This window comes from Lutra lutra, chromosome 1, assembly GCF_902655055.1.
Source record: "Lutra lutra chromosome 1, mLutLut1.2, whole genome shotgun sequence".
NCBI lineage: Eukaryota > Metazoa > Chordata > Mammalia > Carnivora > Mustelidae > Lutra > Lutra lutra.
This window is the reverse complement of record NC_062278.1, coordinates 161,702,047-161,720,908: the sequence shown is the minus strand read 5'-3', so window position 1 is coordinate 161,720,908 and position 18,862 is coordinate 161,702,047. Positions and strand designations below refer to the sequence as shown.

General features: G+C 36.0%; 1 protein-coding gene across 7 annotated transcripts in view; it reads right to left on the bottom strand.

Moving 5' to 3' along the window:
• The window catches only part of TCAIM (T cell activation inhibitor, mitochondrial), a 47,955-nt gene that overhangs the window by 20,730 nt on the left and 8,363 nt on the right, over positions 1-18,862 (bottom strand). For all 7 annotated transcript variants that reach the window (XM_047742307.1, XM_047742324.1, XM_047742314.1 and 4 more), the window contains 4 exons: positions 14,166-14,238; positions 9,511-9,646; positions 5,194-5,347; positions 368-620 (listed from right to left, as the gene is read on the bottom strand). In XM_047742307.1, the coding sequence (XP_047598263.1) occupies positions 368-620; positions 5,194-5,347; positions 9,511-9,646; positions 14,166-14,194 (572 nt within the window). In that variant the 5' untranslated portion in view covers positions 14,195-14,238. The remainder of the gene's footprint in view (positions 1-367; positions 621-5,193; positions 5,348-9,510; positions 9,647-14,165; positions 14,239-18,862) is intronic.

The window sequence follows — 18,862 nt, the reverse complement described above, 5'->3', positions numbered from 1 at the left end:
GTATAGATTATTACACTAAAGGACATTACTGCTGAGCTATCTGGAGAAACTGGAAATGTTTAACACATGAAAAAAACTAACTTTTTTTTTATAGTCTTAGGTGTATATGTTTTCTCTGCTTCCCAGGGGTGACTTGAAGAGCAGAATGTTTTAAACTTAAAACAATCCCCTGTATGCATGTTTGGTATCAAAAGACTACAAATTAAATATAGTTGGAAGTACTTGGGCGACTTTAAGAAACATGAAATCTTTTTCATAATGGTTACTGGATAACTATATTGATAGAAATTACTTTTCTTGGAAGATCAGACTTTCATTCTAAATATGAACTACAAATAAGTTTAGTAAAATAAGAACTTTTACGTACGTTAGGGTTGTTTCCATTCTTGAGACTTGTTCGAGGTCTTCATGAGGGTCCTTAAATCCAGTAAAGTAGTAATAAGATTTGTCCCACTTGATGGGCCTGTCAGACATCCTTTTAGCCTCCTTGAGAGGCTGGGAATGCACATTAGTATTCAAGCTTTGGATATGTTCAACAGATAAACTGCAGGAGTTGAGAATATATAATACTGTGCTTAGCAGATCTCTGGTGTGCAAAGTAAATTTGACTGCTCGAAATCCTAGAGAATATAATTCCCCCAAACAATTAATACAGATGATTATTCACTTATTTAAAAACACCTTTTCAAACAACAAAAGTAAAATAAAAATCTTTTAAAAACATTTGATTACTGATTAAAAACTATCCTACTGGCAAATAATCTGTAAACAGAAAACTACTTCCCTTGTCCAAAACTACACTGCAGTATCTTTACCTTCATGAATTCCTCAGTCAGTTCTCTGTCTAGTTTGGCACTAGAGACCTCCAGCCCATGGAGGGGATTCAAAATATTTTCAGTGCTGCCCATAAATTTGGTCTCGACAGTCTAAGAGATGGAAAAGCTCTCTTATGAGCAAGTGTCCATGAAAGACAGTTTCTGGCACTAAGACAAAGTGGGAGAGGAGGGGATGGGGAGGGTGAACTGTGACAGTGGTTCAGATGGGAGCAGCCAGAGAGTCTAATCTCAGGGGTGACACAAACCCATCTCGAATTTTCTCTGTGATTACAGGAGATTATCTTCACACTTGTCCACACAACTACTTAATAACTCAACATTTTTTGGAAGGGATGTGAAATTCCCTAATTGTTTAAAAGTTAACACTTTACAATCTTAGTTTGATTATGGGTAGTCAGTGGGCTAAGATTAGTAATCTTAACTTGTTACAACCTCAACGGGAAACTGTTTCCTCCTTTTTTTCTCTTCATTACTGGGGGTTAGGCATGATTCTAGCTGAATTTATGTAACTTCTCAACACCCCACCAACCGTGTGATTATTATCTCTCTGCAAATGTGAAGAAATAGGAAGAATGCAGAGCAAGAGCTTAAATCTGAGTTGACTCCAAGCCCAGTACTTTCTCCATCACAGCATGCTGATTCTTTCTTCATTTTTAAAAAGTACTTTTAATTGGTTTTGAAAATTATAACATTATTATATAAGTACTGTGAAATTAGAGATACATATAATAAAAATAAAAGTCTCCTTTTAAAAAGGATAAAACCTCACCTTTATTAGATTTATATTTAGAAATATATATATTTAAATATATATAATAGATTTATTAGTCACATCTATACCATACCTGTACTATTTCATATGATAGCTACTAGCCCTATGTGGCAGTTTAGAATTAAATTAATGCAAATTAAACAAAATTAAAATTCAGTTTCTGGTCATGCTAACATTTCAAGTGCTCAACAGTCACATGGCACTTGTGCCCTCTATATTAGTGTGAATGCAGAACATTTATATCATCACAGAAAGTTCTCTTGGACATTTGGACTGCTCTAGACCTTTTCTGTGTGCCTTTGTATGTTCATTACATACAATATATGCTATTCATTTACACAAACACACACCTACAGTTTGGATTGTTTCCTTTTAATATATAAACAGTATCACTCTAGACATATTACTTTGAACTTGCTCTTGTTCCTTAAACTTGGTGACTCTTCCATGTCTGTGTGTATGGATCAATCCATTTTTTAGCAGTTATATATATCAGTCCACATAATGAAGGAAACGAAGCATAATTTTTTTGACATTTCTGAAACTGACGGACATAAAAGCTTTTATTTTTCACTTTTTATACAAAGCTGAAATGTATTTTCTTTCTTTTTTTTTAAAGATTTTATTTATTTATTCGACAGACAGAGATCACAAGTAGGCAGAGAGGCAGGCAGAGAGAGAGGGGGAGGCAGGCTCCCCGCTGAGCAGAGAACCCGATGTGGGGCTCGATCTCAGGACCCCGGGATCATGACATGAGCTGAAGGCAGAGGCTTTAACCCACTGAGCCAATCCAGGCACCCCTGAAATGTATTTTCTTATCTTTGGCACTGATGACAGATTTCATAATTTAAATCATTCTCAAGAGATACACATTCTGCTTGCCACACAGAGTTAAGGAATCTAGAACATGCAAAGTAAGCAAGTTTTTTAGCTGAATTCCTTGAATCACTTTATGGTAAAGTGAGAAATACTAGTAGGAGAGTTGTTCTAGTTGGTTAAAGAAGAAAGTAAAGTCCTCATTCCTGTGTTTGAGGGTAGGAAGAGCTCAGTCAAGGATAAATCTGTTTCTACCTTATCAATCCCATTAATTATTTAATTGAATGTAAGGGCTAAGGAATGTGCATATGCTTTATTGGAAAACAGTACATCATTAGTTTAGTTTGGATTTGATTACTAAAGCTAAACATTTTTTTTGGCTATTTGTATATATTGTTTCCTGAACTGTCTTGCCATTGTCTTTGCCCATTTTTGTAATGGAGCTACTTTGTGTTTTCCTTTTGGTTTCTAAGAGCTCTTTACACATTATCTTTTTGTCATATATGCTGTATTATTTCCCACTTTGAATTCATTTTTTTCTATAACCCATTTTTGTTTAATGAATGTCTCAAAGTTTGCCATTAATGCAAGTAGAGGATTTCTGTCTTTATTCAGTCACAGCTGCCTACAGTTACTTATTTTAGTACTAATCACAGAAAGCTCCCAGTGAATCTTCTACTTATTTGAAGTAAGTTTATTTTCTCATAGGCCATCAAAAGTGAAGAAGTGATTTAAGCCTTTAATTTTAGTAATGAAAATCAGTAGTAACCATTTTACCTTATTGCCATCTTAATTAGGAATGATCTTAATTTTATAATCAGATCAAGAGGTTAAAGACATTAAATACTTGTCAGAGTGCCAATCTCTGTCATACAGGCAAAGGTAAAAATGATTACTAACAATATTTTTAAAGAATATTTATTTTACATTTTTATATGTAGCATATAAATCACCTTAGACTAGGATTAAGGAGACATTTGTTCTAGTACCAGCTCTGTCCTTAATTTGCTGTGTGAAACTTCTTCAGTTTCTGAGTTTCCCTCTGTTTGCTCCTTCCCTAACAAACAGACCTGGTTTATTCTTTAACTCCACATGTAGTCAACATTCAAGACAAACCCAATAGATGGTGGTCGTGAAAGTGGCAACTGTAGCTACTAGAAATGAGCCTGACTCTCCCAAATACAGACAAATAAAAATAGACTGGGGATAACATTCTTGTTTTAAAAACTGTAAAGGATGTAATTTGCTCTCATACATTCCATCTGTTATGGAGAGAGAAATCATGAGATCTAAGTAGACCACTATGCCTAAGTATATGATATTTTTCAATTCATGGCCTAATCTTGACTGTGTATTTATTAAAGAGTATTTATGAATATTTGGTCTTACACAGCATATTTGTTATTGTTTACAACTTCACATAGAATTATGTCATTTAGAGTGATAAACATAATTACTTATTATTACTACTATCATTTAAGCATTCTTCAGTAGAGCAGTTCCTTCACAACAGGGCTATGGGTTGACTTTTTGTCTTGGATAATGAGAATAGTGTCTATTTTTAATAAAACTCCCAAATCAGAGGTAGATGGAGAACAGTCAAGGAAAGGAATTTCTGATTCCTGAACTCCCACATACAAACATGAGAGAGTAAGAAAACAGAGAAAATGTATTATCAAATGCTCATTCCTAGAGAGACTGGGTGGGAAGTTGTTTTCAACATAAAGATCCTGTTTTAGTACTTTTTAGATCAAGCTCTTCCTTACTCCATGTAAGCACCCAAGAGCCCTGTGAGCCCGAAGTATAGGCAGGGGTCTTCACTGTGAGTGCTTCAGTACTTAACACAGTACTTAACCTCTTCCATGCTTTAGTACTTAAACTTTCTCATTTTAATAATGAAGAACCAGAAGTTAAGCTCTCACAGCTAGTCACTGGCAGAGCTAGAAATAGATTCTAGGTTCCAAAAACCTATCAGATTTTGAGTTGTCTAACAGTTTGCTTCAGAAAAAAATTATAGCGCATTTTGTACTTGTTTTAATCTTAACTCAGAGAAAGCTCTTTGTAAACCTTTAAATTATTTTAAAGTTCATTCTAAAAATAAAGTCATTTCCTCAAGGATCACCAAAAGGATGATCCCTTTATTTAGATATTTAGAGAAATGACAGACCTGTATCTACCTATCTACCCTTAATTTTAAATATTTTTGGATCAGGGCTAAAACAGTAACAAAGGGCCAAAAAGAAGGCTATCTATTAAGACTGACTAAAAAGAGCCTACAGCTGGAGTTGAAAGGCCTGGCTGGGTTCAAGACCCACATTCCATCTCCAGTCCTGGGAAAATCCCTGCACATAATTTACTTGGGCAAATACCACCTACTTCATGGGGTACTTTGATGGCTAAATAAGGGAATATAGGCTGTACTTTTTAAAAAATGTAAATTGTTATATACATGGTTAACACTTAAAATATGAAATAGGAGGTGAACAAACAGGAACATTCAGTTTTACAGACGAAAAGTTTAAACTCAAAAAAAAAATGGCTTTTTCAAACACAGGTAGCCAGGAACAGAATCTAATTCTGAGAAAACAAATTTTATATACATACATACACACATATATATACACACACATACATACTTATTTATTTATTTATTTATTTATTTATTTTTTTTTATTTACTTCAATCCAAAGGTATTCTGGCAACAGCAGACTTAATAAACATATTTATCACATAGCTTGCAAGGGAAGCACTAGAAATAAGAAAACATACCGGAAGTGCTAAAGGGTTCCTGGCCTTCAGAGGAATTCTGCTCTGTTTCTCTTACATAAAATGTAAGCTGAGTTGGTTTCAAAGACCTGAAGCCTGGTTTCTGGAGGCTTTCTAAGTAGACACTTAATCTCTTAAGAGAATTTTCATTGACTTCCTGAAAAAAAAAAAAATACCAAGGAGCATTTACACACAAAACAGAACAAGAAAACAACAGAATTTATATCCTGAACTTTAAACACGTTATGGAAGGTACTAAATAATTTAGTATTAAAAATGTTGGGATTTCATAGCTCTTCAATAAAGAATAAAATTTGATCCACATTCTTACAACATGTAACAGAACAAACTCTTTACGGCTAAGATGTGAAAAAAAGTAACTAAGTACTAGAAGAAAACATGTTGAACTCTTTTATAACTTTGGTGTGGAAAAAGCCTAACTATAATTAAATATCTCTAATACATGATTGATAATATGTGATTGATAAGTCCACTTACATAAAAAAACTAAAAACTAAAAAAAGAAAAAAAAAGCACACAAAAAACCACACATACACACACACAATAAGCAGTTTACTGACAAATAAGCTACTGACAGAAAATATCCGCAAGTCATTTCTCTCTATAAAAAGCTCTTAAAATGACCATCCTGAGACTGGTTGAATTATGGTACATTCATTCAATGGAATACTATACAACCAAAAAGAAAAGGGAAAAAAGAATGTGGTATAGATATCTAGGAACTGACATGGAGTTATTTCCAAGGTTGTTAAGTGAAAAGAAGAAACATCCTTTAGTGAAGGAATAGCACTAGAGAATAGCATGAATAGTAACCATGTTTCCTATCACTGTAGGTTTCTTCTCAGATACACTGTATGATCTGAAATTAGGAACAGTTTATTTTTGTCTGTTTAACTGATTGTAATATGCTGTTCTTAGCTACCATAGTTCAGTGGGCTGCTGAGGTACCTTTCCTGTTAGTGTTAAGACTAAATCTTTGTAATTCTGTTTTGCTACAAGTTTCTATGTTGACCAAAAAGAAATATGCAGAACCACCCAGAAACCAATAAAAATGGTTATCTCCAGAAGTTATACGAATGGGGTAAAAGAAATGGGGATAGGAGTGAGACTTCTGAGTAAACTTTGTATTTAGTTTTGATTTTTGAAACCTATAATTGTTTTCTGTATTTTAAAACTGAGTTAAAATGAAGAGGATTAAGAGTAGCTGTGCTTCACTTTGAGACCCTATTCTGTTGCTGCTTAGATAGCACTTTCAGTCTGTTTTTCTAGAAAAGAGACAAGGGTGTTCCATACAAATGCAGAGAAGACTGGACTGAATGAACATGAGGGGCCAGGAAGGGTGAACTGCCTTCCCAGAGCTTGCATTTTGGTGACAGTATGTCTAATATGGCAGGGAAACAGAAACAGTACCACAGGATATGGGGACAGAGAGTGCTGGGAAAGAAGGCAGGGTGACAGTTTCACATAGGGCAATCTGGGAGAGCCTCATGAATGTGACACTTAAACAAGAAAGGAAAGGACAAACCACATCTATGTGACTGACCCCCCAGGAAAAACCCAGAAACCAAACCAAACAAAGTACGCACTCAAATACAAGTCAAAAGAGTAAATGAAAATATAGCTGACTCTTCAACAACATGGGTTTGAACTTCATGGGACCACTTATACATGGATTTTTTTTTTATTCATTATGATTTCTTAATAACATTTTATATTCTCTACCTTATTTTACTGTAAGAATATAGAATACAATACACATATCATGCAGAATATGTGTTAACTATATTGTTGGTAAGACTTCTGGTCAATAGTAGGCTATTAGTATTTAAGTTCTGGGAGAAGTCAAAGGTTATATACAGATTTTCAAATGCGCAGGGGGTTAGTGTCCCAACCCCTGCACTATTCAAGGGTCAGCTATATTAATTTACTAGGATAATTACATTTTAGCCATATTGTGTTAAAGCTCTCCATGACCACTCTCAGGTTCAATTTGATAGGGGGATTTACAGAAATCAGAAAAACTGTTACACGCACGGTTATGGTTTATTACAGCAAAAGGATAGAGATTAAAATCAGCAAAGGGATACAGATTAAAATCAGGAAAAGGCATGTAGAATAGAGTCCAGGAGAGGCCAGTTTCAAGGTTCCAGCTGTTCTCTCCCAGTGGATTTGTAGAGCTAGCAGTTAATTCCCCAGGAACAATGTGTGACAATGCATGAAAAGTGTTGCCAACTAAGGAAGCTCATTCAAGCCCTGGTGTCCAGCATTTTACTGGGCTCAATCAAGCAGGCATGTAGTGGCCATGTGACTGACCTTAGCTGTTCAAATAGTCTCCAGCACACCCAGAGGGACCCCAACATATGAAAACAGGCATTCACCAAAAATCACATTTTTAGCGTAAAATATCTGGCATGGGCTGATAGCTCACACATACAAAAGATTCCCATCAGGCAGGATATTCTAAGGGCTCAGAGCTTCTCTCCCAGGAGGAAGTCAAGGGCGAATACCAAAGCCAGGCATTTCTTTGGAATGTAGAGTTTAAGTAACACATGCCTGCTGAGTTCACCTTTTGGAGCACACAGTAGTTTTAATAAAAAAACAAAAGATACACTGGTAGAGGAGGGAAAACATTCACCTACGACTAGGCATAATTTTTCCACATATGTTGGGTTTAAAAACTTTAAATAATTAACATCCTCAAAGTAATGGATATTTTTCTGTTGATTCATTTTACTAATTAAATTTTTTTCCACTGCAAGTAGAAAAAAACTATATAAAAATGTCCTAAATTTTTAAGAGTTCTAAATTCCTTTTAACATTAAACCAGGTGTTAATGTTAAAGAAAATAAAGAGAACAAATGAAATAATATTGACCATCCTCACTAAGTTTATTATAAGTTACTTCTCATCTCCATCTGCATTCCTTGAGCACACAGTAAGTGAGGCTGTAGGGAAGAGAACCAGCAGCATGCAACAGAAGGGAAAACCACTTAGGGCACTGAAAAACTTTCCTTGTAACCATCCTTAAAAAACAGACCAACCATGGTGACAGAAGCCTGAAATTTTCTTTCAAACACTCAATTTTACTCCAAACACTGGTTCAGAAAACATTACTAATACTTTAAAGACTCTCCATGATAGCTTTATTGCCCTCATAAAAAATGACAGCCTTCATATATAGGGAAAAAACCCAGTCTATCTCCTGTGTGCCTTCTGTATATTCACACAAAATACTTGACTTCCAACATGTCTGGTCACCAAATGAGTAGAGGTTTTTCCCCACAATAAGCAATTCTCTTTGACACCAGCTGGAAGTCCTACAATTTAACTCAATTCTGACATTATATATCCAGAGACAGCATCAGATCCCACAAGTTAAGGGCTCAGTTCCCAAGACCATCCTCTCCCTCTGCCGCCACACCCCCATATACACAATTCAGATGTCTGTCACACCTTTTATCACTTGTGTTTTTGACCAACCAGCAATTTGCAGCAACCCCCTCCTTAGATTCTATTAATTCACTAGAGCAGCTCACAGAACTAACTCAGTGAAAAACTCATGTTTACCATATTACATGATATAATAAAGGACACAGATAAACAATCAGCTGAAGAGAGACACAGGGTCCCAAGTGCAGAAGCTTTTGTCCCCATGGAGTTTGGGAGTACTACCCTCCAGGGTAGATATGTTTGCCCACCTGGAAGCTGTCTGAACCCCATACTACTGGAATTTTATGGAGGATTCCTCATGTAGGCATGATCAATTATTATGTCTATTTCCAGCCCTTTTCTCCTCTCTGGAGGTTGAGAGTTGGGGCTGAAAATTCCAAGCTTCTAATCATGCCTTGGTCCTTCTGGTGACCAGCTCCCATGTACGAGCCACCCAGGGTCACCACACAGGAACAAAAGGTGCTCCTGGTGCTCCTATCATATAGGGATTTATAAGGCCTTTAGGAGTCAGGTGTCAGGGATGGGGCCAAAGACCAAAGGGCAGAACAAGAGATGCTTCTAGTGCTCTTCTCACTTAGGCAGTTACAAGAGTATCAGGAGCTCTGTGCCAGGAACTGGGAGCAGAGCCCAATGTATGGATTTTCCATTCTCTCAGATTTCATAAAACATCAATAATCAGATTTTCAATTTTCAATATGTATATTTTCAAAGCAAATCAAAAAATTAACTTTATTACTATAACAGAACAATCTAAATTTGTACAACTGTGTATTATATTGTGTCAAAAATTAGCAAAACTTCAGGTTATGAAATGGGGACTAAAGGTTAAATAAATAAATAAATGTTTACCCTTTCTCTGGGGTGCTGTCCAAAGAAATCTGGATGTACTGCAAAGTAGAATGGCCTCAAGGCATTGACGGCTTCAGCTCCTGATAAAGTTCTTGAGGAAAGAAACCAGTGTGGAAATATCTTCTCTAGACATAACCTTTTAAAAAGATGTGGATTTATTATTCACCAAGGCACTGACACACACACAGACACACACACAGATCCCCGATATATAAAGTGACAATAACATTAAAATTATTACATATGGAAACTACCATAGAAACAAGACAGAAATAAAAACTGTGGTTAAGTTGTGGGGATATATGTATAGCATAGGGAATACACTCCATAATATTGTAAAAACTCTGCATGGTGACAGATGGTAACTAAACTTATCATGGATATCAGTTAATAATGTATAAAAATATTGAATCATTATGATGTATACTTGAAACTAATAGGGTACTGTATGTCAATTATACTTCAATTAAAAAGAATTTAACAAATAAGAAATATATTAGAGTTTTAACAAGCAGAGAGTGCCACATGGTTTCTAAAAACAGTGGTTATAAATTCCTCTGATGCAATATGAGAAAATAATATTAATTAATAATAATAAAACTTCCCCTCAAACACTACTTTGAAATGTTAAGTGGCTTTATTGCAGATGGTGACAATTTCCTGTATCATTTTTTTCTTCAGATAAAAAAACCCTCAATATCCATAGTGTAATCTTTTTTTCTAGTGAAAAATATTTTGAGTACAATGCTTAAAAAGAGATACAAGATGCCCCTTAGTTTACCTCCTCATAGCTGGCATGCTAAAATTATCCTAGTTGGGTAACTCGACACTCTCATTCTTAAATTTTGGCAAAACATACCTAGGAGTATTTTTTAAAGTACAGTTTTAAATCCAGATGAAATTGTTTGCAATTTTTGGGAAGCACTTCTGTGACATCTATTTTTGAACATTATAATTTTACCTTTTCCATTCTATAACAGTCTATAAAGAAGTCTAAATATGAGGCACCCTTTTGTCTCATATATGACCTCATACAATACCGAGTAGAAGTATGTCTCAAACATTATTGAGTGAATGGAAGGCTATTATATTTTTAAAATGATAGAGATTACAGGATCATTTACAGAGATTTTTTTGGCAATCTGGAGACCAACCATATTTTCAGATTACCTCTTTTTTTTCTTTTTTTTTGGGCACATATTCAAACCTTTTACAAAGTCAATATACAAGGCTGTGCATGAAGAACTACAACAGGAGTCTAAACAATAAAGTAAGCAATAAGCCAGGTACTGATGGCCTCAATATCAGGCCATGTAATCAAACAGTGACAGCTCCACTGATTCCCCATTTGAGCTTCATTTCTCATTCCCAAATGTCTCACAGACACTTAAGCTATCCTGCCAGCCTCTCAAATTTTATGTGTCTAAAAAAAGGAGTAGAGGTCACTGTTTTCCTTCTAATCTCAGCCTGGGTACAGAAAGCAAGGAAGCAGTTCAACCCAAGATTATCTTCCTTATTTCTGTCACTGCGGTACCCCTTTTCTCTGTGTTGCCAGAGTACAAATCCACAGCCAGTACCACTGCCCAATTTTGGGTACTCTGGAAATTGGTTGTTTCTTCTCACTTTACAATGTCCCTGGAAACCATTCCTTCTTTCCATTTCTCTGCCACCCACTAACACCAAAAAGTTTAAACTGTACAATTCATCTACCCCCTAGTGTCTTTTCCAATTTTCTATACAGGTTAATTTTCCTAAAATCCCACTACCACAGTATTCCCTACTACAACGCCTTTGCTGGTGTTTCAACTCCTGCGAATAAAATCCACTTCTTAGTCTGGTATTTCCATTCCTCTGTAATCATTTCCAATCTGTCTTTCTACAGTGATTTCCTACCACTCTTAGACAACTTTGGGCCAAAGTAATCTTTCTCATTCCTCCCTCATTTCTGCATGATTTCTCAGCCCTAAACATGCTCCCAGTGCCCCCGTGCCACCTACCCAAACTGTTCCCACTCACTGAACAATTACTGTGTAAGTACTATACACCAGGAGACAAGGTGCCCACTTCCCCCACAATCTTCCCTTTTGTATCCTCACTATAGTTCTTTCCCTCTTCTAAACCCTAAAAACAGAAACTGCTTACCCACCATATTTGCAACAATACCATAAAGTATAAATGATGTTTCCATTTGTTTCTCTCTTCCTCTATCCACTCACACACCTCAGCTACCATGGGCCCTTGAAGGCAGTAACCATATTACACATACAAGCTGAGGTTGGCTATGTTGGTTGGCAACTGCTGAAAAGCAGAGGTCAAGACACACTTAGATGTGTGAGAGAACCGGGAAAGGGAGAAGGTGGGGAGATCTTTCAGACCACAATGTAGGTCTGACAGGGAAAGAGGAAAGGCAGGAGGACTGGGTAGGAAGTCTTGGACTGCAGCACAAGTTCCAAGAAGGGTCAGCCAGGCCAATGAGGAGTTGGACCAAAGGTACCCACTGGCAGAGTCCCATGTCTTGCTAGAATGAACCGGACTTCGTGTTCCTGCTCTGCTTGGGCACTGACAGCTGGTAAAGTGGGGCTTTGAGGCAAATCCACTGAACCGTAGAGATAAGAGAACTCAGCGGGTACCTTATAGCTGCACAGCAGAGGGTATGGCACAAATATTATTGTTAATGTAGGTTAAATGAATGTCTAGTAGGTATTTAATGAAAGGAAACTTAACAGAATCAAGGAAAATTATATCAAAAGCAATATTATGTTACTTGAAATTGAGCAAATTTAACACATGGAAATCTGGATTTATAAGACATTAGGAAAGGATTAAATTTTTGAAAGACGAATCCCTAGAAAAGGGATCAGCAAACTTTTTCTAAAAAAGGGTCATAGAGTCAACATTTTAGGCTTTGTGGGCCCCATGGCCTGTGTTACAACTATTCTACTTTGCTGCTGTAGTGGGAAAGCAGCCACAATAAAGCACATGAATGAGTGTGGCTGTGGTCAAACAAAACTGTACTTAAATAAACAGGCAGTGGGGCCATCTGACCATGGACTATACCTTGCTGACTTTTACACTAGAGGATTTAAATATAAGTATCTCAAGTACATTTAAAATACATGCACAATTTACTTCTAGTTTTTGTAGAACACAGACTACGTAAGGAAGAAATTTGTTAACTCACATGGATTTTTCAAAAAAAAAAAAAAAGTTATCCTACTGATTAGAGCAAAATTGCCTTGAGTTAAATCAAAAGGAGAGCCATTAACACTTCAGGAGATAGGGAATTTACAGATGAAGTAACAGAAGGTCACTACTGGTATCTATTTCATACTTAAAGCATATGACTTGATTTCTAATTAACAACTAAGAATTTGCACTGCAATTAGTTTTCATGATCCACAGTGCTGTAAAATAAGCTTATGGGGCCATGACTAACATTAAAAAAAGAGAAGACATGTAACAGAAAATATCACTGGTTACTGTGTGTGCCAAGGGTAACTATTGTTACGAAACTGGTATTTTATGCATTACAATTAAAATACAGTTTTCTGAAGGCTAGAATAAAACAAGCTGGAAGCATGGCTCTATTATGCAACCACTACTATTCACTGCTTGTCAATGACACAGAGTGAGGAGGCAAGCATTCCTCCAGGCTCCTATGAGCTCTCCTTATATTAGAGAATGAAAATAACAATACATTAGCCTGGTTTTCTGTGGTTGAACAGTATTAGGATATCACAACATGAAGAAGGTCTATACATCTGCAGAACAGTTTTTCAGGGCGCACTCTATCTCAGATTCTTTGTTTCCCTGCCTCTCCCCCTCTTCCCTCCATGTCCTAAGAACTGTGTCATAAATTCAATCAGAGAAAGTCTCCCTTTCTTTGAGAATCCTTGTCATATACAAGTTGGTGGAAAAACTCTGTTTCCCCAAAATAACTCCCTTTTGTCAGTGACTATTTACTTGAACAGGATAGTTATTTAAAAGTAATAATTTTTGCCAAATATATTTTAGAAGGTTAAAACTTCACATATCATTTTTATGTAACATTGTATTTAGTTATATATTTGGAGCCAAATGCACTCCCTTTTTTGGCCTGGCTACCAAGAAGCCAGAACTAAATTTGACATCTGAGTAATTGTTTAATCAGTTCTGCTTTTTAACACAATAATCTTTTTCTCTACAGGGCTCCTGCAATTATCCTATATAAGCCTATTATAAAATGCCAATCAAATTTTATAGCTGAACTCCTTAAATCCTTTCTTGAAGTAGGATTTAGATTATATATCATAAATAGCAAATACAGTAGTCAAATGACTTACTATACAATTTAAATGTAAAGTGGTTTTCTACACGAAAGCAATAGACTTGAGGGCAACATAACAGAAACTGTGCTAAGGACAAATTTACCTTTTTTCCTCTTAATGTTTTCACACTGAACTATTCTGGAAGATGGTATTCTATTCACCTGCTGCCCTGAATGAACTCTTGGTGGACCTGGATGGTCACATGAATTTTCTTTTTCTCTTCTTGTTCTTGCCCTCCACTACCATAATATAATTTTAGAATTTGAAAAATAATAATAAATTAAAATTAGTCAAATACATAACAGAATCCCTCCCCATACTAATTGCACAATGGACCACAAAGCTTACCTTCTCACAGGTCTCAGGTGGCAAAACATTTCTGAATATATATGAACATCAATTCCCAGGCATCCATTAATCACTTAAAAAGTTAAGCAGATACAAGTGATGAACAAGTGGAATTTGAATTAAAACATTTCCATTTATATTAGCAAATCCCCAAAAATGAAATGCTTACCTATAAATCTAACAAAATATGCACAAAATCTAAATGAGTAAAACTACAAAAATGAAGAATGAAATCAAAGAATTAAATAAATAGATATCCCATGTCCATGGATAGGAAGACTCAATATTGTCAAGAAGTACTTTCCAATTTAATCTATAGGACAATAGAATGGATCTACAGATTCTGTACAATCCCCATAAAAACTCCAAAAAGTTATTTTATGGATACTGTCCAACTCAGGTAAAAGACTAAGAACAGCCAACTCAATATTGAAGAAGAACAAAATTGGAAGAATGACATTACCTGACTTCAAGACTTACTATAAAGCTATAGCAATCAACACTGTGGTACTGGTAAAAGACAGACAAACAGATCAATGGAACAGAACAGACAACCCAGAAATAGATCCACATAAGTACAGTCAACTGATCTTTAGAGCAAAGACAGTCTTTTCAACAAATGTTACTAGAACAACTAGATATTGACATGCAAATAAATTAATGTAGTCATAGACTTATACCCTTCACAAGAATTAACTCAAAATCAATCACAGACTTAAATGTAAATCACAAAACTATAAAACTTCTAGAAGATAACACTTGAAAAAACCTAGATGACTTTGGGTATGTTGATGACTTTTTAGATTCAAGACCAAAGGCATGATCTGTGAAAAAAAGAAATGATAAAGTGAACTTCATTAAAATTAAAATCTTGTGCTCTGCAAAAGACAATGAGAAGACAAACCACACACTGAGAGGAAATATTTGCAAAATATACACATAACTGAAGAAGGGCTGTTATCCAAAATACACACAAAATTTTTTTAAAAATTCAACAAGAAAATGAACAATCTGATTCAAGAAAGGGCCAAATTAAATGTATCCTTTGTTATTTTAAATATATCAAGATATTTTAACTAAAAATTTTACCCAACTGAACCAATTTTATATTATTTATACCTATTTTGGTGTTTTGTCTTTATAGTAAATAAGGTTTTTGAACAAAGGAAAAAAAACAACGAACCAAAGACCTGAACAGATACCTTATAAAATAAGATATACAGATGACAAATAATCGTATGAAAAGATGTTCAACATGATATATCATTAGGGAACTGCAAATTAAAACAATGAAACACTACTACGCATCTATTAGAATGGCTGAAATCCAGAACACTGGCAACCCCAAATGCTGATGAGAATGTGGAACAACAGGAACTCTTACTCACTGCTGGCAGGAATGCCAGGACAGCAGGGCAGTTTCTTACAAAACTAAACAAGCTTTTGCCATATGATCCAGCAATCACACTCCTTGGTATTTACCCAAAGGAACTGAAAACTATCCTTATATAAAAAACTGCACACAGATGCTTAGTTTTTTAAATATTTTTTTAAAAATTTTATTTATTTGTTCAGTAGGGGTGGGTGGTGCAAAGCAGGGGAGTGGCAGGCAGAGGAAGAAGCAGATCCCCCCTGAGCAGGGAGCCTGATGCGGAACTTGACCCAAGACCCCGGGATCATGACCTGAGCTGAAGGCAGAAGCTTGACCAATTTAGCCACATAGGCATCCCCACACAGATGTTTATAAAAGCTTTATTCATAATTGCCAAAACTTGGGAGCAACCAAGATGTTCTTCAGTAGATGAATGGATAAACTGTGGTATATCTAAACAATGGATTATTATTTAGGGCTAAAAAACAAAAGAGCCATCAAGCCATGAAAAGACATGGAAGAATCTTCAAAAGCTACAGTAATTAAAACAGTATGATACTGACATAAAAAGAGACATTTGGATTAATGGGGCAGAATACAGAGCCCCAAAATAAATCTATGCATGTTATGGTTAATTAATATACGACAAAGGAGTCAAGAATATACCATGGGGAAAAGATAGTCTCTTCAAGAAATAATGCTGGGGGGCGCCTGGGTGGCTCAGTGGGTTAAAGCCTCTGCCTTCAGCTCAGGTCATGATCCCGGGGTCCTGGGATCAAGCCCCGCATCGGGCTCTCTGCCCAGCAGGGAGCCTGCTTCCTTTCCTCTCTCTCTGCCTGCCTCTCAGCCTACTTGTGATCTGTCAAATAAATAAATAAAATATTAAAAAAAAAAAAAAAAAAAAAAAAGATGGGCGCCTGGGTGGCTCAGTGGGTTGAGCCACTGCCTTCGGCTCAGGTCATGGTCTCAGGGTCCTGGGATCGAGTCCTGCATCGGGCTCTCTGCTCGGCGGTGAGCCTGCTTCCCTCTCTCTCTCTTTCTCTCTCTCTATCTGCCTGCCTCTCCGTCTACTTGTGATCTCTGTCAAATAAATAAATAAAATCTTTAAAAAAAAAAAAAAAAGAAAGAAAGAATGCTGGGAAGGGGCGCCTGGGTGACTCAGTGGGTTGAAGCCTCTGCCTTCGGCTCAGGTCATGATCTCAGGGTCCGAAGATCGAGTCCCACATCAGGCTCTCTGCTTGGCAAGAAGCCTGCTTCCTCCTCTCTCTCTCTCTGCCTGCATCTCTGCCTACTTGTGATCTCTCTGTCAAATAAATAAATAAATAAAGATTCTCTCTCCCTCTCCTCTGCCCCTCCTTCCCACTCACTCACATTCTGTCTCAAAAACAAAAATTTTAAAAAATTAAAAAAAAAAAAACAAAGAATGCTGGGAAAATTGGACAGCCATATACAAAAGAAGTAAACTGGACACAAAAATTAATTCCAAATGGATTAAAGACTTCAACATAAGACCTAAAAGCATAAGACTCCTAGAAGAAAACAAAGGTGGCCAGCTCTTTAAAATAGGTCTTGGCAATGGTTTTTTTGAAATCTGATACCAAAAGCAAAAGTAACTAAAGCAAAAATAAACAATTAGGCCTACATCAAACTGAAAAGCTTTTGCACAGCAAAGGAAACCATCAATAAAATGAAAAGGCAACCTACTGAATGGAAGAAAATAATTGCAAATCATGATGTATCCAATAAGGGACTAATAATCAAAATATATAAAGAACTCAACTCAATAGCAAACAGACAATCAGACTAAAAATGGGCAGAAGATCTGAATGGACATATTTCCAAAAAAGACATAGAGAATGGCCAAGAGACATATGAAGATGCTCAACCTCACTAATTATCAGGAAAAAAATGAAAACTACAATGAGATATCACTTCATACTCTTAGAATGATTATTATCAAAAACACAAAAGAAATAACAAGAGTTGGTGAGAATGTGGAGAAAAGGAAACCCTTGTATAGTATTGTAGGAATGTAAGTCAGTGTAACCACTATGGAGTTTCCTCAAAAAATTAATGATTAAACCATCATGACCCAACAATTCCTTCTGGGTATTTATCCAAAGAAAACAAAACCACTAATTCGAAAAGATATATGCGTCCCCATGTTCTTGCATCATTACTTACAATAGCCAAGATATGGACACAACCACATCACACTGGTAGATGAATAGATAAAGATGATGTGGTATATTTATACAATCGAATATTACTCGGTCATAAAAAAGAATGAAATCTTGCCATTTGCAACAACAGAGATGGATATCAGGGACAATACGCTAAGTGAAATAAGTTAGAAAAAGGAAGATAAATACTGTATGATCTCTCTTATATGTGGGATCTAAAAAACAAACAAGAACAAAATTAAGAAACCCACCAAGCTCATAGATACAAGAGAACAGATTGGTGGCTGCAAAAGTAGGGGTAGGGGTAGAGGGGAAGAAATGGATGAACTATTTTTTTTTAAAGATTTATTTATTTATTTATTTTTATTTGAGAGGCAGAGAGAGAGAACACAGAGGGAGAGAGTGAAGGAGAAGCAGACTCTCTGCTGAGCAGGGAGCTGAGGCTGGGCTTGATCCCAGAACCCTGAGATCATGATCTGAGCCGAAGGCAGGCACTTAAACAACTGAGCCACCCAGGCGCCTTTCTCAGTTTAATTAAATTCAATGTAAATTTTTAAAAGTTTAAAAATGATAAAGAAATGAGCCTTCAAGCCACAAAAAGACATGGAGTAAACTTAAATGCAAATTACTAAGTGACAAAAGCCAATGTGCAAAGATTATATACTATATGATTCCAACTATATAATATTCTGGAAAAGGCAAATGATAGAGACATTAAAAGTTCAGTTGTTGTGAGGGATTGCAGAAGAGAGGAAAAATAGATGGAGCACAGAGGATTTTTGGAGCAGTGGGTACATATCATTCTACTTTTGTCAAAACCCATGGAACACACAATACCAAGAGTGAACACTAATGTAAGCTATGGACTTTGGGTAATAATGATGTGTCATTGTAGGTTCATGAATTGTAACAAATGTCCCATGCAGATGTGGAAGATTGTGTGTATCAGGGACAGGGAGTATATGGTAATTTTATACTTTATTTTGCTGTGAACCTAAAACCACTCTAAAAAAGTTTTTGTTTTTTTGTTTTTTGTTTTTTTTAAGTTAGGCAGAGAAAAGAGGGAAGAGATTGTAATTACATGAACTTTTCCAATAATTTTGATTTTAGGAAGGTCTTCAACTACAATATGGTATCCATGT